Source organism: Phoxinus phoxinus (assembly GCF_949152265.1).
Source record: "Phoxinus phoxinus genome assembly, chromosome: 22".
Taxonomy (NCBI): Eukaryota; Metazoa; Chordata; class Actinopteri; order Cypriniformes; family Leuciscidae; genus Phoxinus; species Phoxinus phoxinus.
This window is the reverse complement of record NC_136897.1, coordinates 21,182,025-21,208,634: the sequence shown is the minus strand read 5'-3', so window position 1 is coordinate 21,208,634 and position 26,610 is coordinate 21,182,025. Positions and strand designations below refer to the sequence as shown.

General features: G+C 36.8%; 2 protein-coding genes across 5 annotated transcripts in view; one reads left to right on the top strand and one right to left on the bottom strand.

The window, feature by feature from the left end:
* Positions 1–5,219, bottom strand: part of nhsb (Nance-Horan syndrome b (congenital cataracts and dental anomalies)) — a 52,566-nt gene extending 47,347 nt beyond the window's left edge. The window contains exon 1 of the mRNA XM_079598127.1: positions 4,930–5,219. The gene's annotated coding sequence lies outside the window, so the exon portion shown is untranslated. The remainder of the gene's footprint in view (positions 1–4,929) is intronic.
* A 12,685-nt stretch (positions 5,220–17,904) lies between these two features.
* On the top strand, positions 17,905–26,608 carry ace2 (angiotensin I converting enzyme 2). 4 transcript variants are annotated; one of them, XM_079598114.1, is made up of 19 exons: positions 17,905–18,156; positions 19,300–19,584; positions 20,027–20,185; positions 20,294–20,387; positions 21,100–21,243; positions 21,389–21,501; positions 21,575–21,680; positions 21,829–21,926; positions 22,204–22,373; positions 22,694–22,920; positions 23,027–23,171; positions 23,254–23,352; positions 23,925–24,047; positions 24,167–24,345; positions 24,672–24,730; positions 24,820–24,920; positions 25,006–25,122; positions 25,529–25,723; positions 26,387–26,608. In XM_079598114.1, exons 2-19 carry the CDS (start codon positions 19,399–19,401, stop codon positions 26,490–26,492), a joined length of 2,421 nt encoding a protein of 806 aa, XP_079454240.1. In that variant the 5' UTR covers positions 17,905–18,156; positions 19,300–19,398; the 3' UTR covers positions 26,493–26,608. The 4 variants fall into 4 exon arrangements, with proteins under 4 accessions (XP_079454240.1, XP_079454239.1, XP_079454238.1 ...); XM_079598113.1 differs by having other exon boundaries at positions 18,043–18,156; positions 24,627–24,730; XM_079598112.1 differs by having other exon boundaries at positions 18,058–18,156; positions 24,651–24,730.
* Positions 26,609–26,610: the final 2 nt, after the last annotated feature.

The window sequence follows — 26,610 nt, the reverse complement described above, 5'->3', positions numbered from 1 at the left end:
AAACTAGCAAGACAAAACACGTGCAAGTGATAACCTTTCACTCTTTTGCGGTTAAACTTGCAATTGATCCACGAATCACATGCGTGCCGAACCGTGGGACCTGGTCCGTACGTACGGATCACGGATCAACAACGATCCGTTTAACCCCTGATACTTTTGCACACACAATGACACACACTAGTGAAGCGGTGGGGGGAGGGGGGAATCCAGTGGAAATTACAAGGCAAGTTAATTGCAGTTTGGCACATCTGTAATTATTCAACTGAGTAAAAATAGTCGGCTTCAATTACTTGATCATAGAGTGGATGTAGATCTGGTTCTATCAGACAAAGGAGGCTTCTGTATTCATGCTCTAATTTGTAATTGGTATATTTCATTCAGTATCTCTTTTTTTGGATCTTGATCCTCGTGTATAAGGTGCAGTGTGAGCGTGTTTTAACACTGTCTAGTGGAGCAGCTGCACTAGCCTGCAGCCCCGCAGCACGCCACTACTGCTGTCAGCACACGACACATCAGCCCACTCAGCAGACCACACAAAAATAAACTCATACAGACTGATCTAGGGCCAGATGTCTCGGACCAAATCCTTTCTTTAAGAGTTATCAGACAAACTGCTCATCTAATCACTGATCAGTGACAAAAGGCCACAGGAGTCTCCTAACAATCGCCCAATGATGTCAAATCCACACAAGATGAAGTCCATTTGGGCCAGTAACTGAAAGACTGTGGGTCTAAACCCCATAGAGAGCGATTTGTACATTTTCACCCTTGTGTCCTCGAGCAAGGTATACCCCCGTTGCTCCAAGAGTAATATCCCTGTATTATATACACAACTCTCCGGCATAGATTGTGGCTGGTCTCCTTCTAATAAAATAAAATAAAATAAAATAAAATAAAATAAAATAAAATAAAATAAAATAAAATAAAATAAAATAAAATAAAATAAAATAAAATAAAATAAAATAAAATAAAATAAAATAATAAAATAAAATAAAATAAAATGTAGGGATTTATTTTGTGATCAGAGATGAAATAATCACTTCAATGCTGTTCAAAAGTTTTGGGTTGATAATATATATTTTTTAGGCTCACCAAGGCTACAATTATTTGATCAAAGATTAAACAAAATGTAATTTATCCTGTGGTGGTAAAGCTGATTTTTTTTTTAAAAAGCAGCCGTTACTCCAGTGTCACATGAACATAACAATTTTTTTTTTTTTTTATGCTAATTTGGTGCTCAAAAAACATTTCTTATTTTTATTAATATGGAAATATTTTTTTTTAGGATCAAAAGAACGGCATTTATTTGAAATCATTTTGTAATTTTGAAATAACTTTACTGTCACTGATCAATTTAATGCATTCTTGCTGAATAAAAGTACTAATTTCATTAATACACTTTTGAACATTAGTGTAAATGTACTATAAATTCATGGTGCATCAATTTCTCTGACATCTTACTTCCACCCTTTTGGAGCATTTGATGAATATATCTGAGGACGTTTGAGGACATGTTTAAAAAAAAATAAAAAATAACATAATCCATACTGACTCGTGGGCAGGGGGTGTTTGGACTGCACACTTCAACATCCTGGCTGGAGATTGCTTTAATTTGTTCCCCAGTAATGGAGTAATAGCAGTTAATTCCTGAACTAATGAGCCCGGCTTTGCGCTTTGCTTTTTGTGTCTGTTCTGCTTAAGCTGCTCCTAATCTGTTCATGCTGATATCCCTATATCTGTCCAGATATGATTTCAACATCATGTGACCCTCCAGGGTGTCTCTTTCAGGAACATTATGGGCAGCTGTCCTTCAGACTGGGAAAAAAAGCACTGTAAGATGCTTACCAAAGGCAATCTGTTGAGAGAATGGTGTGGTTTAAGACCACACTCACACACACACACACAAACCACACACTAACACGTACACCTATGCACTACAGATGGGGTCTAGTGTCTAATTCTATCATCAACACTTGACAAACAACTTACCTATACAGATTTTTCTCCTGAAACCTGAGCAGCGAGGAGAAAAGACACAAGGGATTTGTTATAAATCAAATAAACAGCCGTTCCATTCGTGCTTAAAAAGTGTGTGGTAAAAAACTATTACAATGCCACAGGTCAGCATGAACGTTTCTGGCAGATCCAGAACAAATGCCATATTTTGGTACCGTGTTTTTAGTCACACCCTATAATGCAGTGCTGTACTGTACAGTGCAATGGGTTTTTTTTTTGGACATGGTCAAAACTTGCAGAGATTTATTCCCTAAGGCTCTTAAAGTCACACAGAAAACAAAACTCTGCTTAGAACCATTACATAAGACAGAGTTGTTTTTCTGGCTCACTCTCTATTCTCAAAGTGGCATGTGTTTTTTGTTAAGGGATAAAAATAGCAAACGAAAGCTTGCCCGGCCCCAAAGAAAAATAGTTTTTCAGTGGACGGTAGATCACATTAAAATATGAATATTTAATACAGCTGTCATCTCGGTTTATAATATAATATAATCATTTACTACAGCATTAAAGTGTCATTCAAAAAGTGAAAATCACACAACAACTATTAATTTATATGTAATAAGTCAGTTGTAATTTATAGTAATTGTTTTATCTGTCATATCGGTTTATTTTGCATATCGCCTGGACTCTTTTATTAGAAGTCATTATAAAAATCAAAATATTATTTATAAAATAGTTTATTATAATATAACTTAATAATTTGTATAATATTTATATAATTTACTTTAAACCAGCAATAAAAAAAGTTGACTGAGCAAATATTAATAATGAAATGAGAGGTCAGTTGTCCATACAATGTAACCTTACAGCATTACTGCATAGTGAGTGACTCCTATTGATCCATTAAAGATGACTCAAATACAACAGCCCTGTTTAGAGTTGCATTTTTGATACACTGTTATCATCATCATCACAGCCCTCTCTCATTTCTCTCCCTCTGTCTGTCTGTCTTAATTACGGCTATTCCCTCTGTTGTGACTCAATCAGCCAAGTTTTTCCTCTCTGTTTTCCCTCTCTCTCTCTCTCTCTCTCTCTCTCTCTCTCTCTCTCTCTCTCTCTCTCACTCTCTGTGAGACCGACCCATATCTTGCAGCACGAGCAGCCAAACAAACACTTCTCCTTCTGTTCCTCTGACACAGAAGAGCATTTCCTTCAGTCAATGAGATAGGATTCCCACTGATTTTTGTATGCCACTAGCAGCACCAGTGTAATCGCAAAAATAACTGTTATCTAACAGGTTTCACAAATACTTTTACTGGCCCTTCTGCTCGCCCCTCGGTCTTCCATTGTTCAGACAAACTAGTCAATTCCAAACTACACAGCTTATTAGTTAGTCATAAATGTACACTATTCTAAAGGGGAGGTCACAGTACACTTTTCGTTCCATTGACTTCCATTCATACGCATGCGAAGGCGTCAGATCAGAAACGCAAGCTCATGTGAAAAGTTTCGCATTTCGCTGCTTTCCAAGTTCAAGTTTGGTGAACTATGATGACTTGCGAATTTGCATCACGTGAAGACTTAGACATGTGACCAGTAGAAGATAAATAAGTCGTGGCATGACCTCTGGGCTGAATTAAAAGAACGCATATTTTTGCAGCAGTGTAGATATATTTTTACATTTTGAACATATTATTACTTAATACATATTACGTAAAAATTACTATTTGTTTAGAATTCATGTTTATAAAAAAGACGCTGCAGAGAGTGACGTCATATCATGACGTTACAAAGTGTCATTAGGAATTTTGTCAGAAAGTAATTTCGGCTTACGTCCGAAATTTGCCCAACGTCAAAAAACAGAGCAATTCTTAGAAAGACACTAAGAAAAGTCAGTAAAAAAAACTTCATGTGACAAACTAAACTATTTACTATAATGAGATAGGACAGTTTTTACTTTTTTTTTAATTACAAAATTAGCTCCAGCTCCTCTTCAGCAAGCTATTCTGTAGATTTGGAAGCCTCAGTGGTTTTGATAGATCTTTAAGAATGGAAGTAGAAGACAGGATTCAGAAATGATGACAGACACGTCTCTCACTGTTTGCGGAGCATAGCTGTGCTCTGTCTGGGCAGATCGCCAACTAAAGTCAAACTGCAGTTTAACCCATCCATACATCCAGTGAATTGAGAGAGGTGGTTAATGATTTCCCAAGGTGTCCTTTTGAGGTCTGAAAAATTCCCCAAATTCTTCAGCCATGCTACATGCCATAAAAATAAATTTATTGAGAATGGCGTCAGACATTCCGAAGTAATCTGACAGAAAATCATCTATAGCTAATATAAGGACATATCAGCATAAATCTGTCTCTCTCTAACTGTGTATCTATGAGGAGAAAGGGAAAAAATGTATGAATTCTGCTTGTTTCACCATCATAGCTGCGTGATCAAAGGTATGCCGAAATTACTGGGAGCTGGCAGGCAGAAAACTTGATTTAGTCTGAACGAAAAGGAAAGAAGAACCCAAGCAGGCCCATGCCAGAAGCTTCCCCTCGGCCTGAACTAACCAGCTATCTTATCATGGAGTTCATTGTGAAGATCATGCGGTTTTGGAATCCAAAGTTAAGTATATTAGTAACATTCACTCACACAACTTGGAGTAATGATACAAGTTAGTTGTTAATAGCAACTATTGTGAAATACCTTTCTGATTTAAAATACCCAACCTTTCTGGGAAAAGTCCACACTTGGCACCATAATTAGTAAGATATGCAAAGTGCATGCAATCATAAACTGGTATAACCATAAACAGAAATAAACAAATAACTGACAGGCATGCTGTACACCAAGGCATTAAATGGTTACCATATTCATGATGTTTACATACTCCAAGGTAGGCAACTGTGTCGATAAAACATGCTATGTTTTGTACATTAAAAGACATTTTGAGTGCTATTTGTTGTAAAATGTCTTTACCTGCAGGAGTCGTTCACACGCGCCATCGTGCTTGTGTTTGTCATAATAAACAGGTTTCATCGCTGTCAGACGATATGATGCATTTCATCCAGAACTATTTTTGTTCTCCGTGTTGTGTTTACTGTGATTGTTTGTCTCAGTAAACACTCTATGTATGATTCAATCGCGAATCCATTCAGACATTTTCGCTAAAGCCCATTGAGGAGAGATCTCGAAAAAGTGATTCAATGCGCAAACGGTCGATTCATTTATCCCCGTTTGACTGATTAACTGAAAAGAACCGACTCAAAAGAGTGTTTCATTCGCGAATCAGTCTAGTTCTGATTCTAAGCAGCCGAAAGAAAATACGGATACACGATTTATCCTAAATTGCTGAAATGTCTTGCCAGACATGGAATTATGAGTAAAAAAAATATTGACGCTCGTGGCTGAACGCATACAGTCTCGCCGCCCTCGCGTGGCTAAATAAATACTTTGCTGCCATTTCTGTCATTAGAATGTTAAATTATATTAATATTGACTTCTCTTCTTTTAGCTGAGGACTGGTTAAGTTGTGGGATAATTGAGACCCGTTTATGCATCAGCTTTCGCTAACTATAGGCTACCCTTGACGTCTGTTGCATGACAATATAGATAGATAAATAAATAAAAGTGGTTTATTTTCAGAAATGTCATCCTAACAATATAGCAACATGGCCACTTGTACAGAAAACAAACAAAAGATGAGATTACAAATATTTTAGGATCATCAATGAAGATTTTGTTTTTCACCCATAGGCTAATGGTGTAGTTACAGCATCTACTACCAGCAGGGGATAACTGGTCAAACCTTGACTGTCACTTCCCATCTCAGTTACCCCATTAAAAGTGGGACATGACCTAAAATGTGAACTATTGCTGCGATTGCTTCAGAAAGCAATCCACAACCGGCACAAACAGCCTTATAGTTGAGTTATGGTGACAATCCCCAACTGAGAAATGTTTCCGTCCATTTATATTTGATTATAAGACACATTTCTTTCACCAAGATTAAAAGTGTTCAGGCTGAGGAATAAACCTTGAGTGGAACTATTTGGAGAAACTGAATGAGAAGTTCTCACTGTGCCGAATAGCCCTGAATAAGAGGACAAGGAGTCTTCAGATGTCTGGTGCATTCTGATAAAACAGTGTATTTCACACTAACATTTAATTAAGAAGAGTAAAGGTTTTGTGTATTTGGCATGCTGTACGAGGGGAGGGCTCCGAGCTCTGAATTTGGCCCGAACCCAGAGTACTCCCCCTATTCCAGGTTGGGATAGGAGTAGATGAGAAGTAGGGATGCTGGAAAACTGTCATGGAGCAGAGGTAAGTCAGCTGTATATAAAATCGTATGTTGCTAATTGAGTTGATTAACTGAATATGAACCTCCCGTGTTAATTATGTTACATATCTGAACGTGCTCCTCCCACACTTTGCTAATAAAACATCATAAAAACAGACTGAATTGGATTATACCTGACAATTATGTTACTAAGTCTAAACAATATATATATATATATATATATATATATATATATATATATATATATATTTTTTTTTTTTTTTTTTTAAGAAAAAGCCTCACTCTATCAGTCTGATCAAAATGGTGACTGTTTCTGGTCCATATGACCAAGGCTAACTAAACCTTTCCCGCATTTACTAGTTTGACTGTTTCTCAGCTCAACCTTTATTTCTGAGGCTTTGTTTTAAGAGGATGCAGTTTTCTTTTCCATCACGATGAACAGTTCTCAGACAAGCCTCATAGCCTTGATGTGTCTGCAGTGAAAATCAAAGTGCATTAAACATTAAAAGTACTGTCAAACTCAGAAGTAGACCAACTCTAAGGAAAAAGTAGAGCACTGAGAAGGCTAGAAGGCAAAAAAAATGTAGACTCTATGATCCTTGCTGTGTTCTTCTATTCGCCTGCATACTTAAATATGTAAATATATATGCATGCATTTTAACTGATTTGAATTGTTTATAACAGAAAAACAAAACAATAGGTCTATTTCTCTGTCTCAAAACCCGGGGAACATAATGCCATAATGCATCGCAACAAGCTCAGTTAAAAAATAAATCCAAGATGGCAGAGAAATGCTGATTATAATATACTTCACTGTAAAAAAAAAAAAAAAATGTTGGTTTACCTTAAAAAGTAAGTAACCTGGTTGCCTTAAAATGTTTAGTTACCGGCAATACAATGAACGAGATTGGTTTACTCAACAGAAACTTAAAATATTATGTTAATCTGAACCACATTAATTATCTAAGTTGATTTGACAAAAGAAAAAAATGTTTTGTTAGCTTGGGTAGTTTCTGAAATCTGTCCTTCACTACCTCTGTAGGACTTGAATATGAAACTTAAAACAGTGAAATACAAGAACAGTGATGCTTTGCGGCAAATAGTAAGGGCAAGTACCTTGGCAGAGAGAGGGACACCTGCCACTAACCCGCATACACAGGTGCTCTCTGACTTCAGTACGTGTCTGTGCTCGCTGCTCTTTGTGCTGTTCTTTTAAGGATGGTGGTACTATAGGATGTGGGGGAGGGGGTTCTGCTCAGAACATGTCGGGACAAATAGCGAATGGCATCTGTTTTTTAGATTAAAACACTGAGGTCTTGATGGTCAAACAATCCATTGGTTTTATGTTGTCTTGACGGAGTGTCAAAAGCTGGAAGATACACTCTGCTCCACATCCTTTTCTTTTAACGCTATGTAGTCTGGACTACTTCCCTCAAAAGTAGCCAATACAATTAGTTTATGAATATTTAATGACAATAAAAGAAACAAAGGCTCTCGCTGGACCTGCTGGTCTAACTAATTATTCATAAGGTCAGGACTTAAACTCTGTCGTTAACCAGATGTTTAAATGAGTGAGAGCATGGGGTAGCACTTACACAATAAAATATAAGGGATAATTAATGCGATGTAAAGTGGAGGGTAGTTGCCTCTGAGGAGTGCATACAAATCGTTTAATGCACAGCCGTGGATTATACCGCTTATACCACGGTCATTTGCCAGCATTGACGACTTAAAAGCTGTTATTGATGTTTGCAGTGCAATATTTGACTGGAAGGATAAAAATGACGGTTACTTTCGTCATTTACAGCTCGTTAGATCTAGCATTCTACCCATTGACTCAGACACAGAGATAAAAGAGTTGAATGAAGGAATTATAGCATAATATTTCATATTCCATAGAATTATTGTCATACATGTTTTTGAGGATTCTATGGTGGATATAAAGTAAAAAAAAAAACAGCATTTATGTGGTTATGTACTCTGCAGTTTTGACTGTTGAACAATAAAAACAGTTGAATTATAAAAAAAAAACATTTATTTGAAGTAGAATTTTTTTGTAACAATGTAGTCTTTACTCTAATTTTTGATCAATTTAATGTGTCCTTGATAAATAAAAGTAATAATTACTTCTACTACTAAGAAAAATACTGCAGGGCCAACCAGAGGTACAGGTCAGCATAAACTCTTGATAGTAACACAAAGCACCCATTAGACCATAAATATTATATTTTTTCCCTCTTCCACTTCCTTTGAACCTATACTTCCTTTTGAGCTTATATTTAAAGTAAATTATAACCTGAGAGTGTCATTTGCCCTTTGTGTGAACTAAATTACCTGAAAGGAAGTAGTATAACACTCTTTACCATTCCATTGTATTAACCCCTATGCAGAGACGGCCCAGCCCTAAGGCAAAGAGATACAACTCAAATATCTTCTCAACCATGAAATCTCATCCAAGCAGACCAAGCATTAGAAACCAAAAAACTGTTCTACTGCGTGAGGAAAATCAGGAATTCTCATCTAAATGTGAAGCTGTTTATATAAGGTTGCAACTTGTAACAGAAAAATAATTGAATACATGATTTGCACATAAAACGCATAGCACTTTTACTACGTTTAAAGTTAGTGTGCTTGGCATGAAGTTTGCCACTCTTGCACTCACGAATGACTCCTGCAGTCAAGCAAGTGATTGGCATTTGTTTTTGCACAAATGCCGCCAGTTGAAGTAAAATATACAAATAAAGGTTCCCATTGAATTAAATTTTCTCTCTATAGAAAAGCACAGCTTCATTTCACACCCAAAAATTCAGAAATAATGAAAAATTTCATCTTTTTTTTCTTCTCAATAACCTATGTGTAAATGGGTGAATATATTTATTTATTATAGAGTATGCCATGCATTTAACAAATTTCTTGCTATATTCTTCACATTCCACAAAGCATCTAAATGTTTTGTGCTATGCTGCATTTGGGATTCCAACATATACTACGCAGTTTATATAAAAAGATAAAACGCAGTTTTATCAAACTGTAGCATGTTAGATCAAACATCAGATAATCCCATCAAAACATCAAAAGTAAAAGCATGCATATCCTTATTTTGACCTGAGGCAGTGCACAAGTTCTCACGGTAGACTTGTTCTCTAAGACTGTGTGTGTGTGTGTGTGTGTGTGTGTGTGTGTGTGTGTGTGTGTGTGTGTGTGTGTGTGTGTGTGTGTGTGTGTGTGTGTGTGTGTGTAAATGGTGGGCAAACGAGTATTTAAACTATGGGCTGCAGCACTCTCTGAATCTGACCAATCAGAACTGAGCACACAGTGGCCCGGAGCTGAGAGGATGATGTGCCGTACATAGCTACTTTAATTCCAGGCCACTGAGACTCATTTATGTATGATACTTATCAAAACGGAACAAGACAGAGAGCCCTCGACCTATTATAAGACAAACAGAGAATGGAAGGAGTGTGTGCTAAGTGTGTTTTATGGGTTGCAAGTGTTTGCCTGTGTCTTTTATATGCGTGTTTACATTTGCATGTACTTTTGTATGTACAAACAAACAAAATAATTTTCTGTTCATGGGTACTATATGCACCATGTGTGTGTGTGTGTGTTTGGGGGTGATGTGGGAATGTCTAAAGCTATACAGGACAATGCATTTTGCTCCAGGGGCTCTTAGAGCAAAGAGAGTGGAGGCTGCATTGGGCTCTGTTAAAAGGTTAGAGCCCCTCTCCCTCAGGCTTCTGTTACTATCCTGCTGGTATGGAATATATATATATATATATCTGTTTTAGACACATTGGTGAGGGTGTTTAGCGTAACAAGTCAAAACTGTTTCTCCAGTCGCTACGAGTCGACTTTTCTCAGTCTGATGTTTTCCCTTCATTAGTAAAACCTGCAAACGGCTGTATGCTCTGGGAGAGATCTCGTCTAATTAAACAGGTCCGGGGCAGGCAAGGTAATCTCTACCCATCCTCGCTGGGGAGGCCAGATCACAGGCCTTCTCACTTCCAGGATTGAAAGAGTAAAGCGTCCCAGAATGGATTAGATCCAAGACTAAACACAATGCCGTGTGAGGTACTGTTTGTGTTCTGTGCGGTTATGCAATGTGATGCATTGACATATGTACTTATCATTTTTATGCACTGCTCAAATGTTTCAAGAATGAATATCTCTGATTAAAGGGTTAGTTCACCCAAAAATGAAAATTCTGTCAGTAATTACTCACCCTCATGCCGTTCCAAACCCGTAAGACCTTCGTTCATCTTTGGAACACAAATTAAGATATTTTTGAATATTACTAGAGAATATTATTAGAGCTTTCTAACATTCTAGCAAGATTCTCTCAAAGTTAACGGTAACGTTAATTAAACATCCATTCAAAGTAATCCGATCTTCAATAATGTTCTCAAAACGTTAGAACAAAAACATTTATATCTTGTTCATGGAAGTTTTTTTTTTTTTTCTGAAATGTTTTAGTTGGGCGTTTGCCTAACATTGTTTTTTCTTGTTTCAGAACGTTCAAAGAACATTGAAAAGCAACATTCCCATAATGTTTGCAAAATGATCAAATGGAATGTTCCCTTAACTTTCACATAAACAAGAATATTTTTTATTAATAAACACCTTTATAAAACTGGACGTTTTGAATGTTCATAACTAAATATGAACATAAGCGAAATGTATTTTGTTAGCTGGGTATTTAATTAAAGGATATAATGATTGTATTCAAAATATAAATTCAAAAGAGTTTTGTAAATTAAAGTTTGGAGCTGTTGGTTCTTACAAATCCTGTAAGCCTACTTTAAGATTTGTTTTAAATGAAAAAGATCTGGAGTGGATCTACAGACACAAAGGTCACAATTAACGTTATATGGCCAACTGTTCATTCAAATTCAGGAGGGTGTCGTTCCTGGCACCACATAGCATCACTGGAATAACAAGACAATACGTTGCTATTATGGGATTAGGATCGTTTACACTAATCGAGCCATAAAGGGCTATCACACGCACAATGAGATAGTTGGAGGCCCCCAGCACAGTTGTTCACAACCAATGTTTTATAATCAAATGCAAGATAATATTTCTTAATTGTCCATCTTTTCTTAATGCTTTATGTCATAATTAATTCTCTAAACATAAAAAAACTATCTGAATCTTGAAATTAGAGAAAAAAAGTCAAGCTTCTCAAGAATTTTCCGTCGGTTAAAGAATGCGAAAATGACAGACTAGCATAAGTTTGTGCTCCTCAAAACTTAAGACAGCAAAATCCCTCGCTTTTAATCTTTTTATTTTGACTGCAAAGTCAGACACAGCAACCAGCTTTAGCATAACACTGTCCTCCTTTAATCATGCGACATGCAAACACATTCGTAGACTGTGCTCTCTCATTGTTGGTAATTAGTTTCTTTTATCTACATTAACCAGACTACAGGATAACACCAGGGATGAATCCAACCTTTTTGATGTGGAACAGGCTTTTGGAAATCTCTGGATTTTGGGCTTTTCTCAGATATCCACAGTCAGAATTATACAGTATAGCTCTGACCGTCTTCAGGTGTTTGATGTTTGAGAAAATCAAGCCTTTTGGAGGTTAAAGTGAATGTATAATCATCACAATGTTGATTAGAGACATGCCTGAACCCTAACAAATGAAAGAAAAATGCATAAATGCCTCAATAAAATAAAAAAATAAATAGGCTAAACAAAAGAAAAGTTGTTACAGTGAAATAGTTTTTAAACATAATTTTGTATACATTTAAAAATACTCAACTTACTCAAATATCTTACCCATAATACAAATGTAAAACAAAAACAAAAAAACAGTTTAAATGTTGACATATCTTACTAAGATGTGATTATATATTTATACTCTTTATTATATAAAGAAATTGCCCATGTTGAACATATTTAAACAGTTTGTGAACCCTATTTTGTTTTCAGACAGTTTAAAATAAAAAAGTCCAGTACAAATGTTACTGTTACTCATCAACGGCAGCTGTCACAGTTGCTAGACGACAAGAACAATCCTCCATAGGCTAAACCGTACCATTTACCAACGCCTTCGCGGCCTTCGAATGATGCAGCCTTTGAATTGGGCCCTGTCCCAAATGGCACCCTAAACACTCACAGTCTTACGAGTCCACACTTTAGTGCCGCTTTGACTGTCGGGAAGAAGTCTGCTGCATCGAGGGCGCATATCGACCGCAAAGGGGGCGCTCGCGAGCACCCTTCTGACAACTAAAAAGACAACTGGGCACCCTACGGTCTTGTGGATGTAACGTACACGAGCACGTGGCAGCCATTGTAAGTCCACAAGACCAAAAGTGCATATGAGTGTGCCATTTGGGACAGTGCATGGCTACCAATACAGTGGAAACCCTATAGAATGATGTAATTGTAAGCAGATTGGGTTAAGGATTTATGAGCCATCTAGAGTTTCATGACAGAACTTTGTATTATTTGATCAGCTTGTTGACAAAACACAGCAAAAAAAAAAAAAAAAAAGGTTTAAGAAAGTTTTTGCTAACATTCCATTTAAGTTGTGCAAACATTATTTCTAATAGTTCTCTGAACATTCAAAACAACCAGTTTTTAAAATGTATTAAAAACATTTTTCTTAGTTACGCTAACGTTAAGAGAACATTCCATTCATTGGAACGTTACTTCTGAATGTTCGTTCCGAAACAAGTAGTAACATTTAAAAAATGTTAGACAAACATCCAACTAAATGGTAAATCATTCTATTAACTTTACTGGAAGAACTCTTCAAGGTTCACCCTTCCTAACTTGCCAGAAACTTAGCCAAAGTTTTGAGAATGTTCCCTTTTAGCTGGGAACAAGGCTAACATTTTAATCAATAGTCAGATTAGTTTGACATTAATTTCCAACGCCATATGGATATTTTTAGTTTGGTGCTCTTATAAACTCCGATGGCACATAAAACAGGAACGCCATCTAACGTTAAGTGCATCAATCAAAGCAAAGCTCATATCTAAAATGTCCTTTAATTCCTGCCAAGAAGAAAACATTGTATTATCCTGCAGGGGAGGATGTCAGTCTACCCAGGTATGCCAATAAACCCAGACACACTGCCAGCTTTACCTCATTCTGCCAAACTACAAGGGCATGACATGCTCTGAACTCTGTAACATGACAAATAACAACGAGTCCTCCAAAATGACACTATTCCACAGCGATTCTGTAAGGAGCAGAGGAGCTGTAGGGGTGAAGTAGTTTTGGTCCGATGGTAATAATCACTCAGGGAGAAACAGATTATTTCAGCAGGTCCTAGCTTGACCTACATGGCTTAATCTTTTTTGGGTCAAATCAGTTTATTCCTGGACGTAACCAGGTTCGAAACACGTCGCAAGGCATTGGCAGGAATGAAACGATTTCATCCTATTCAAACTAATTGCAAAAGTCTGTACATGTGCCAGTTTCTATTTGCCTCAAAGCAGAGGGGGAAATCTCCATCTTTCTAGTGCAGTGTTCATGCTCTGGATTTAGCCCCACTGCAGCTTAACATCCGCTTATAATTAAAGCTATACAGCAGCACCCAGTGCTGAGGCTATGATCCACACGAGGCTATGATCTCCTCAGAGGCTTGACAAGGGCCCTGAGGCTGTAGCATTTTATTTCAAAGAAGGGGCCTGGTTTCATCTGCCCATGCATTTGAAATGATGTTTTTAAATCACATATTTTATGGATATCCCTCTTTCACTATCCACATTTCTTCATGGATATGAGGTGGATGTTGCTTTGCATTTAATGCTGCATCCAAGCAACTGGGGTGTTTATTCTCTCCCCACACCCTTAATATCCAACAACCTGGAAGTTTGATGTAAATGCATCATTTTCTCATAACATAGCCACTTTTTAAGTGTGGGCGACAAAGATATCTCGTCTCGTCGTGTTTACATGTCACATCACCGATAACCTTTAGATTTATCGTTATCTTGCATATAATTCTGTTGTAGCAGCTGGATGGGTGCAGTGCCAGTTTAATATGACATAATAGTTTATTTTATATCGGCTTAATAATAGGGATGTGCAAAAATGAGCATAATATATATAGGTCCTATATTTTTTTAGCGCAGGCAGATGTGATTATGCAATTATGCGTTTTAAACGAAGACACTATAGAATTCTTATTATGATCGAAAAATGACTAAAATACATTTTAATTAAATAAAAACCATGTCATACCTGCAGAGATAGCTGTTGCGTTTACCTATTTTATTAAGCAGTGGAATTGAAATAGCCATGGCACCTACACGCCCCTCTCTCCAAACAGCTGCTGAAAATGACCAACAGTCTCCTTATGTCTTAAAAATCTTAACGATCACACAAATAAACTATACAAAAATAATATAAAGAGGTGGGTTATACTGTGTCTGTGTGGCAAGACGTTTTTCGATTCGCAGCGAAAAGCGCACCCGGTCACGGTGCAGGTGTTGGTTATACGCATACAGGCGTGTGACACATTATAATTTGCTCGGCAAAGCTTCGAGGCAGTGTCTACATGTGACTTGATACATATAACCAACATACTCATTCATTCTTTTCCAATCATTTAAAATCCATCCCACTTCCATGTGTAAAACCACCAAGCCATATAATTTACGCGTAATGGTTTACTTACGCACAGCCTCCAGTTTTGGATCCAGCGCACTGGCGGTTTGCTGAATTTTGCCTATTTTGTTCTGCAAAGCCCAAACCCGTTGGTTTGTGGAGATTATTTCGTTCTCAAGCTCCTGAAATAAGGAGCAGGCGTGTTTGGACAGGTCGGAGAGCTGCCGCAGGGTCCGGGATAGAGCCACATTGGTGATAGAGCACAGATCCTCGAACAGTAACCCTTCATCATTAGGGATGGGATGTCTGCACAGCAGCTGGGGCTCAACGATCCGTTTGGCAAAAGGCATTTTTCAGTAGGTAAATGCAAATCCCCCATAAATGAGTAAATCAACTAATCCAACAGAAGATTCTGGTGCCTGTCAAGCAAAAATCCACGAATCCTCCGCGCAACCCGCCATCACTTCAGCTCTCCCGTTAGAGGAGCTCACACAAGGGATGGAGGCTTCTCAGTGAAAATCTCTGCTCCTCCTCTGGTCCAGGATGCTTTTTGGTAGGCTACTGGGTTGTTTCAGGGCTTTGAGGCTGAGGTTGGATTGAGAGAGGCTTTGCAAAAACACGGACTGGTCTACTTGTGCCAGGAGCGGAGAGAAATTACACATTCTACTATGGCGAAGGCGTGCTACTTTAATATTAATTAGGACACGGTGACGCCGCCTGGTAGGCGTCCAATCAGGTGCTTCGTTAATATTCACAAGCCAGGCCTTAACCGTATTAGTTTTTAAAAGAAAAAAATTCTAGCATAGATGATGGTCTACACAGCTCTATCACTCGTTTATATAGCTTTGATTAATTCATCTTGTCAAGCAACCAGTGTTCTAGATAAGTAGTTCTTGAAACAATAGGCTATTAGAGACTTGTAATGCATTTTGTTTCAACACATTTAACTCGATGTATTTTTGTTGCAGGTAGCCTACATTTTAAAGGTAAAGTTGTGGTAATCAAATGTACAGTTCAAAACAATTATTATGGGCAACACTTTATTTTACAGTGTCCGTGTAATACATGTAATAATAAATTATGCATAATTACATGAAACTAACACTAAACCAACCCCTATTCCTAACACTAACCCTATGTAGGCTGCATGTAGATGTTATAACTCAGTAGGCTACTTAAATAATTACACTGTAACACGGACACCTTAAAATAAAGTTATTTATTATGCCTATGCATTAAAAATTATTTTCTATTATAATACAACTTCAAAATCATTTGGGAGGGCGGTGGTTATGAATGGTAGTGATTTCCCAGCTAATGTTCTGGGTTCACTCAAAGTTATGAACAATTGTCAAAACGTTAGCACAAAAACATTATTGTTCATGAATGTTTTTTTTTCTGAAACGTTTAGTTGGATAGTCGTCCTTTTTTTTAATCTAGCCTATTTATTTATTTTAAGCAAAAATTTTAACTTTCCCTGCGTTAGCACAATATAGGCAGTTCAATATCTTTTCAATCTGCTGAAATGAAAAAGTTCATTCACAATCCCTGACTACGTCATGAATGCTCCATTGTGATTTCCACAAAGGTGACAGCGAGTATCCGTGCCTCGTTTTGGAACAGCAAAGGCTGCAGTATTACATCAGCGCAGCGGTTATAAACTTTATCCACTCTTTTGTCGAGGACTTAGAGATGCTTAGGGCTGAAAAACACTGTTGTTCAAATACTGAACGGTAGTAGTGGCGTGTATCTGAGAAGTGAATGTGATGACCAAGGAGTTACTCTGACTTTTTCAGAATTTAGACACTATTTTTTTAATTAAAAAGATTAATAGGCTAATGAATAATCCACAGCCATGGGAGCCACTCCAGATAAAATATCTAAATATGTGTAGAGCAGCCTCTCGTGGCGAAATCAGTGCAGTGCAGCAGCTAAAGATTCAAAAAGATATCACCATCTGGTGGTCATATTTTGCAACTGCGAGAATTGTGATGGCAATATATGGTATTTGAGGAAGTGTATTTTATTATTATGAAATAAAGAAATAAAATATAGAAAATAAATATGCAATCTGGTCAACAGATCTTGAAGATAACTTGAATTACAGGCTGGTTTGATAAAACATGGTTGCAAATTGCATTTTAAATACATTTAATAATTTTTTTTTTTTTTCAAAAAAGTACAAGGATTAAATTGGGAAGAAAGTTGAGAATTTCTCAAAACAAGGAAAGAAAGAAAATGTAGTGATTAATCATGATTGTGTTAGTTAACATTTAATCACGTTTTGTAGGTGTGCTGGATTTTATCTGACAAAGATAATCTTACTTTAACCCAACCTTTGCTTTAAAACCTCACATGGAAACCATAAAATAGCCACACAACAGATAGAACCACATCTTCTCATTGATGGATGAGCTAAAATAAACAGATTTGTTAGCAATCTGCTTAAACTCAGAAAGTTGAAACTAAAAACTGAAAGTTTGTCTGAGCATTGTGTTTAGTAATTGAAAAGAGAATGTGGGGTTAAAAGCCTGCGTAAAGGCTCTAAATTAAAACGTTCTAACAATTGCAATGTAACAATTCATGGCATCATTCCAGAAGAAATTTAAAACATTTATCTGTTCATGTTCATCAGCACAATCCTGTAGAAATATATTTCTGTTCCAATTCAATTTATTATGAACTCTCTGAGTCATCGCCTTATCTTGATAAAGAACTACTCTAGCCTTTATGGTTATTTATTTATGCTTTTATAGGCCTAATTATGTTTGCACAATGGACTCGCTGCTCAAAGTAAAGAGGTATTCTCTTTACAGAAATCGGCATATTGTTGATGTGTTTTGCTTTAGCTGTTACTGAATACTAACATGTAGCCTACAATATGCCCACATTTCAATTAAATATAATAAAAAATAAAAAAACCACCGTGTCTACTCCAGAAGCGCGGCGCGACAAAAGCAGATAGAACACATCAAAATCAGTGATTCTGTCTACAGTGGATATAACGCGACTACGTACGCGAATCACGCAACGCGACAAATTCCCGACAGTGAACTACGTAAGCGCTCATGGCGCTGCTTCTGACCTGACACAGAGAACAAAACAAGGCCGTTTTTTCTCGTGCAGTGTAGACAGTGAGTGCATCCGAAATCGCATACTTCCGATACTACTATAAAAATAGACGAAAAAGAATATGTGACAAAAGAAGTATGTGTCAAAAAGAACCCGGATGACCTACCACTTCCGGCGAGATGCATACGGACGCTTTTACTATCCCATGATTAACGTTACACGGGAGAGGATTTGTGAATGGCAGTGAAGCGACGAAACTGACGCTGGTAAGTCACATAATAATGACAACGAGTTTATAACCTCCTATACCTACATTCATACTACTCATAGGCTACTATAGAACGTAACGTACATTGTCGTGAAGTAATTTTATTAAAAATAAGCCCCTGTATTGGCCTACTCCAGTATGGCTGCATCCGAAATCACATAACGTTAGTACTTACCTATCATATAGTAGGTGAAAATCAGTATGAAGGGCAGTATGTCCGAATTCACCATAACTTTCTAATAAAAGAGTAGACAAAAAGTAGCCGGATGACCTGCTTCTTCCGACGAGATTCTGAAGCGTGTAGCTGCTATATGAATAGACACTTTATTATCCCACGAGGCCATGGGAGAGGATTTGTGAATGGCAGTTTAGCGATGCAAGCACCTGACGATGGTAGGTCATGTGATAATAACAACATGGCGAATGTTGTATGTCCAGATTACATTCATACTAGAACGTACTCTTTAGCGGTCGTGAAGTAATTAAAAAAAGTAACGTTACTCAAGAGAGTGTGATTTCGGATGCAGTCACTCAAGCTGTTGCCGCGCCACAACAACTGTCGTGTCTGGTGTAGACACGTTCGGAACATACCTACTGTGTTTACCATATCTTTCTATGACAGGAATAGTAAGAGTAGTTTGCATTTCCGAATTCAGCAATGGTGTTAGAAGTTCTATGTTCTACATAGAACCTTAAAAGGGTTTTCAGGTGCTTCATAGAACCTGTTAGGGGGTTCCCATCATGGGATTTTATGGATTTAGTTGTAATTAATTTGGTTTTAATCTATTTTTAAAAGTAATTTAATTTCATGAACTAACTTTAAGCAGCTTGTTAACATACTTTATCACTAGACAAATTTAAATAGCAACTTAATCATGAAATATCATTTCCAATTAAACCTTTAAAAATAAAATCTGGATCAATTTCATGTGCACCCTGGCAATCATCCAGAACTCTCTAGCATCATAACGGTGGTTCTAGTTTAAGTTCTATAGAACTTGCCGTTTTATTCATAACAAACTTTTCTAAACTATAAATATGGTACCGGTAATTAAAGCAGAAAATATGTTATGTAATGTCCAGTGAGACTCATTTACTGGAACCAACCCACCTGCATTCAAACAGAATGTTGCTCTATTAGGTTATGGCACTGGTCAAAGGGCAAGGCAATTAAGTTGCCTTCGATAAAACCATGCATGGGGAAAACAACTGAGTCAGTGTCGGTGGGATACGCGGTGTCATGATGTGTGCTCGGTGGCTCCTGCTTTTGGCCATGGCCTCCGTGGCCTGCTCTCAGAACGTGGAGGAAATGGCCAAGGAATTCTTAAAGGAATTTGATGAGAACGCATCTAATCTCGTGTACCAGTATTCCCTTACATCCTGGGCCTACAACACAGATATATCCCAGGAAAATGCTGATAAAGAGGTAAGTGTGACAAGTTTAGCATCTCATTTTTGGGGAAATATGATTGGAACAATCAGTATCACCTGGATGTTGATGTTCATGACAAGTTAAGCATCTTGTTTTAGCTTTTGAATACAGTTTTTAACCAGTTCAACTATTGAAATGACAAAATATAAAATTTTAGGGAAAATATAAATGGAAAAACATCAGTAAATATCGGTATTCATGTGAAGTTGAGCATCTCTTTCTATCTTTTGCAGACAGTTTTTAACTTGTTGAAATCACAAATGATCTAATTGTTGGTGGAAATAATAATTGAACAACGTTAGTAGTAACTGGAGATGGGTGTTTCATGACAAGTTGAGCATCTTTTTCTATCTTCTGTAGACAGTTTTAACCCATTCAGCTGTTGACATCACAAATTGGGTGTTCTATAATGAGTTCTCTTTAAACTTCTCTTCAGGCTGAAGCATATACAATCTGGAGCGAATACTTCAACAAGATGTCAGAGGAGTCCAGTGCCTTCCCTATCGATCAGATCTCCGATCCAGAGATTAAAATGCAGCTCCAAAAGCTCCAAGATAAAGGATCAGGGGCGCTATCACCTGACAAGGCTAACGAAGTAAGCATGACATTGCTGATTTACAATAATGTCACCTCACCAATGTTTTCCACCACACTTTCATGTTTCACTTCTGCAAGCGTATTAAAACTGTCTTGTGTATCACAGTTGAGGAATATCATGGCACAGATGAGCACTATTTACAACACAGCCACTGTGTGCAAAATGGACGACCCCTCTGACTGTCAGACTTTGGAGCCAGGTAATGTCAGCATACATATCACCATCCTAATGATAAAGTGAAATCTCAGGATCATTAACAGATACCTTGTTTTCATACTCATGATAATAAAAGAGTCTGTGTAAAAGGCTTCTATGATCTGCTTCATTCATACACGTGTACAAACCTGAAAAAGGGAACTGTCAGTTTCTATTCTCAGATCCATTATTGAATCTGTTGTGAGAACATTGATGTTTATTAGAAAAAGTGGATATAATATTTGAAACATAAGGTGAAGGAAAGGTAAAAAGGCCAGATTGGTTTGTTGTGTCATAATCCTTTAAGATTTAATAAAGATTCAATAATGAATCACCAGGCCCAAACACTGCAGAAAGATTCACAGAATTTGAGAAACAGATGTTGTATATTCAGTTATTAAATATTTTGGATAATTTTATTATGTTTTCTGTTCTCAATAAGAGCTCTGTTTAATTGATCAAAGTTAAATCCTCAGAATTCAATGATTTGTACCCTAATAATAGTCTGAGTTTGCAAAGTTGGCTGGAGCAATTTCTTTATAACATTTGTAAGAAAACATAAGGATGTTGTACACTACTTTTCATTTGGCAACCATAAGAGACTTCTTTCAAAACCATTTAATATCCAACCCCAAACTTTTGAACACTAGTGAATGAATGTCTTTTTAACATAAACTAACAATTCACCTGACTTCAATGGATTTTTCATTCACTAGGCCTAGAGAGCATCATGGCAAACAGCAGAGACTACGACGAGCGTCTGAATGTGTGGGAGGGCTGGAGAGTGGCGACGGGGGTGAAGATGAGACCCCTGTATGAGAAATACGTCGATCTGAAAAACGAAGCTGCCAAACTTAACAGTATGAACTCTGCTCTTTTATGACAGGTTTTTAATTAGCAGAAATTATGATGTTACACCTTCGCTTTTACTGATTTAACTATATGGACAGCTAATGTGGTGGTGGCCAACAATAAAAGTTGTTCACTTAATTTTTTTTCTGAAAGATTACGAAGACCATGGAGATTATTGGAGGGGGGATTACGAAACCATTGATGGACCCGAATACAGTTACTCCCGAGACCAAGTTATGGAAGATGCCAGGCGCGTTTACAAGGAGGTTGGTCAAAAAAGCCAAAACAAGTCTTTCTTTGGCTTTGATTCAGAAACTCACACTTAATATGATGTTTCAGATCTTACCATTGTATAAAGAACTTCATGCTTATGTGAGAGCAAAACTGCAAGGCGTCTATCCTGGTCACATCGCTTCTGACGCTTGCCTTCCAGCACATCTGCTTGGTAATATATGGAATATTATTAAGTGATTCACAGTGCCAAAACAGTGGTATTAATGACAGCTAATATAATACATATATGCTATTAGGATATAGCGCTGTCTGATGAAATGTGGAGATAAAGGTGACATTTTCTGATATTTCGCATTCAGGTGATATGTGGGGGCGGTTTTGGACCAATCTGTATCCTCTAATGATCCCGTATCCAGAAAAGCCTGATATTGACGTGAGCTCTGCAATGGTGGCCCAGGTAAGACATGTGACTCTTGTTTATTTCTATACCCTACCCTTTTGCTCTGATCTGAGCGTCTCTTTATCTCCAAGGTTTTATCTTTTATCTTTATATGTGTTTAACAGTACAAGGTTTATTTGATCAAAGATTAAATGTAATCTATTCTATTATTCATTTTGTTCTTTAGCTGGAGCAATAAAAGCATCCCTGAAGATTATGGAGTTGTACATTGTCAAAATGTGGTCAAGCTCTTTTTTATATTTTCCTAATTATTTGACACCACTGTCCATTTCAGGGCTGGGATGAAATGCGCCTGTTTAAAGAGGCAGAAAAATTCTTTATGTCCGTAAACATGTCTGCAATGTTTGACAACTTCTGGAATGAATCAATGTTTATTAAACCTGAAGGAAGAGATGTGGTGTGCCATCCTACCGCATGGGACATGGGAAACCGAGAGGACTTCAGGTGGGGCTGATAATACTGCTATGCTTGGTAATGATTAACTGGTAGATAAGATACTAATTTAAAGAATTCAATTCAGTTAAAATATTATTTCCTTTTGCTGTTTACATTTATTTGATAAAAAAATACTGTAAAATATTACAATTTAAAATAAATAAATTACATTTTAAAATATATTCAAATAGAGAAGTTATTTTTAATTGTAATTTATTTATGTGATGGCAGACCAGAATTTTCAGCATTATCATCAATAGAACATTTCAAAAGTATAGCAATTATTATTTTTCACATTTTATTATTTTAACTAATAATTTTTTTTACAGAATCAAAATGTGCACTAAAGTGAACATGGATGATTTCTTAACTGTTCACCATGAGATGGGACATAACCAATACCAAATGGCCTACCGTAACCTCTCATACCTGCTGAGAGATGGTGCAAACGAAGGCTTCCATGAGGCTGTGGGAGAGATCATGTCTCTTTCTGCTGCCACTCCTTCTCACCTGCAGTCATTGGGCCTTCTGCCTTCTGATTTCAAAGAGGACTATGGTAAAGGGCCATTGCATGCCGAGTCAGGAGTCTGACTTCATCTAAATGAACGGAAACTGATTTTAGCAGATCATTCTGTACCAAAACACTTTTTTTGTATGCACAGAGACCGAGATTAACTTCCTGTTGAAGCAGGCCCTCACCATCGTGGCCACTCTGCCCTTCACCTACATGCTGGAGGAATGGAGATGGCAAGCCTTTAAAGAAATAATTCCCAAAGATGAGTGGATGCTCCGCTGGTGGCAAATGAAGTGAGTGACAGAAGAAACATACATCAGAATCCAAACATTGTGAAGTTTTATTCAGTGTGGCTCATCACATTTGTAACCGCAGGAGAGAACTAGTCGGAGTGGCTGAGGCTGTGCCCAGAGATGAGTCGTATTGTGACCCACCTGCACTTTTCCATGTGTCTGGGGATTATTCTTTTATCAGGTAATGCGATTTGAATTAATAAAGGTTTGCATTTGACTGAGACCAGTGCTGATTGTCTTTGCCACTATGTAAGTTGCGTTATTTGAACAGTCTTTATATCAAATCTAAAATCAAAACAGTTCATTTCACATTAGCTGTAATAAAAATAGTTAACTGTGAAATAATATCAAGAAACGTCTTTATATTGAGACCTTAGGAGACCGCACAGAACAAACATACACCGCGAACCCTGTAGTCCAATTCATGAACAAATTAGTGAATAGAAACATACATTGCATATATTCCAGACACAAATGTTTTTTTTTTTTAGCTGGTTCTTTCTAGTCAATCATAACATGTTGTACGACCAGTGTAGTCGATTCCTGAAACAAGACTCTTTTGAGATAGTTCTTTGTAGTGAATCAGAACATATGGCGCCAGGGTTGCTCAATTGCAAAAATAATGGACTCTTTTGAGCCGGTACCATAAATCGAGCTGGTTCTTACAAAAAATACAACCTGATTGTGTTATTTACAGCATTAGCTGAGAAATGTATATATCATATGAACAGCTATGTCTTGTTTCTCCAATAGGTACTTCACTAGAACCATATATCAGTTCCAGTTTCAAGAGGCATTATGTGAGGCAGCTGGCCACACCGGTCCCCTTCACAAATGTGACATTACCAACTCAACCAAAGCTGGTAACAAACTCAGGTATGCAGAATGCTTTGTGTCTTTGATATTGGTTATTGATATACTTTCTACTTCTAACTTTACACTGCAATAGACCTGTATTCTTCGATATACACTAACTGTAATACTTTGGTCTGCAGGCATATGCTTGAGTTAGGCCGATCCATGTCTTGGACTCGCGCTCTGGAAGATATTGCTGGAACCAGGAGGATAGACTCCCAGCCACTGCTACATTACTTCAGCACGCTCATGGAGTGGCTAAAGCAGGAGAACCAGAAGAACAACAGAGTGCCCGGCTGGAACGTCAATATTAACCCAAGTTAGTATTTCATTCTAACATAAACCTTATTTTTCTTTTACAGAAAGTAAAATTCCTCCCAGTTAATGTGAGAAACGGATAGATGTAAGAAACAAAAAGCAAAAGTAACTACTAAATGACGGGGTGTACTTAAAGATGGTTACATTTTTGTCTATTATTTTAATAATACGTCTATGGTTAAATGAAATTACCTTCTTCATCCATCAATACAGTCCAAATAAAGTTCCAGTATTGACATGCAAACATACTGTCTGTTGAAAAATTACAATTTTTTTTATTAGGAGTACTGTCTCACTCACTCACAGCTTCCTATTTAAATAATGCAGATTCAGAAAACGCCTTCAAAGTCAGAATAAGCTTAAAATCTGCCATGGGAGATGATGCAGTAAGTCTCTTTCAATTTTAACACTCACAATGATTTACAGATACAAATAGAATGTCAATTTGCTAATTATTGTTCATTCTTATCTCCAGTACTCCTGGAATACAAATGAAATGTATCTCTTTAAGTCCACTATGGGCTTTGCCATGCGCCAGTACTACTTGGAAAAAAAGGAAATGGTTATGAATTTCATGTAAGTATTCTTATCCTTCACTAACTGCACATGTCAGAGTAATGAGACCATTTTCATCATAAATTAACATATTTGTTGCACGCAGGCCAGAGAACATCCACACGTACAACGAGACCGCCAGAATCTCCTTTTATTTTGTTGTGATGGATCCAACCAACCCAGACACAGTTATTCCTAAGGCAGAAGTAGAAGCGGCTATCTGGTATTTCTTCAAACCATACTATATAAAAATATAGAAATAAAACATTAAATATGGTATATTGACATTATTATTATTTATATCATAGAATATTATTTGTAAATATATCTATTCACATATATATATATATATATATATATATATATATAATGTATATATATATACTATTTTATTTATATATTATGAATATATTTTAATATATTAACTATAAACTATTTTATTGATATAAAAAACTGAATATTATTGTGATTATTCCATGTTTTATTCTTAATCTCAACTCCATGACTGAATACATTTTAATATTTTGGAAATAATTGAATGAATATGGGTGCCATAACATGACATCACTTTGGGGAACTAAAGCAATTGTTCCAGTGACTAAAGAATTTCCCTTGTTAACTCTTCACAGGCTGTCAAGAGAACGCATCAATGGTGCATTTCTACTCAATGATGAAACACTGGAATTTGTTGGGCTGCAGGCAACATTAGCTCCGCCCAAAGAGGAAAAAATCACAGTTTGGCTGGTGGTGTTTGGAGTGGTCATGGGAGTAACTGTGTGTGGAGGGATTTATCTCATTACCACAGGGATATTAAACAGGAAGAAGTAAGTACTAGAGGGGAAGCCCCTTCAAGAATGAGTCAGTCATCGAATGTGACTTAAAAACATTTTAGTGACAGTGAATTATGCAATTCTTGTCTGTATAACAGATTGGTATGTTTGTTGGAATTGCATCATTATAACAGCTACATGCATTGTAGACAATATTAATATATATATATATACACAACCTTTTCTGGTACAATACAATAAGTGACACTTTATTTTTAGCATCCGTGTTATGGATTATACACATTATAATAATTATTTTCTATAGCAATAGTAAAACATGGGCTTCAAAATTATTATTGAAATCCACACTTTGACCACAGCTAGTTTGTTTTTGAATTTCTTATTGTTGCAAAAAACTGAACTTGTTTCAGACGTTAGCTAACATCTCAGAACTTTAGCTAATGTTCTGGCAAGGTCCTCTCAAAGTTATGAACAAACATTCTTCCAGTAACGCTGACAGAATGTTCGTCTTTAATAATGTTCTCAAATTTTTAGCACAAAAATGTTATTTATACATTGTTCATGGAACTTTTTTTCTGAAAAATGTCAGTTACACCTTTGGTCAATTAATATTCGCAAAAAACAAAAAAATTTGCATTCTTATAACACATTTTTGTTAGCGGAGTGACTGAATTATTATATTTCCAAATTCTTCAGGAAAGCTAAGAAGGCCGAGGAGACTGCGAACCCATATTCAGAGAATTCAGATGAAGGAGAAATAAACAAAGCCTTTGAGCAAGACATTGAACAAACAGGATTGTAAAGAAAGGGGTTTTCCGAAAACATCTCTACTTTAACATCAGAATTGAGAGTGATGAAAAAAAGCATGCTGTGGGAGACTTTTTTTTATTTTCTAATACAATGAACTCCAACACAAATGT

What these genes read in the sequence shown, in the direction of transcription:
- ace2 (XM_079598113.1), top strand. Translation starts at nt 19,399, where the DNA reads ATGATGTGTGCTCGGTGGCTCCTGCTTTTGGCCATGGCCTCCGTGGCC. An exon ending in GGAAACCGAGAGGACTTCAG is followed by an intron (nt 22,374 to 22,693) that starts GTGGGGCTGATA and finishes TTTTTTTTACAG; the next exon opens with AATCAAAATGTGCACTAAAG. An exon ending in TGATTTCAAAGAGGACTATG is followed by an intron (nt 22,921 to 23,026) that starts GTAAAGGGCCAT and finishes TTGTATGCACAG; the next exon opens with AGACCGAGATTAACTTCCTG.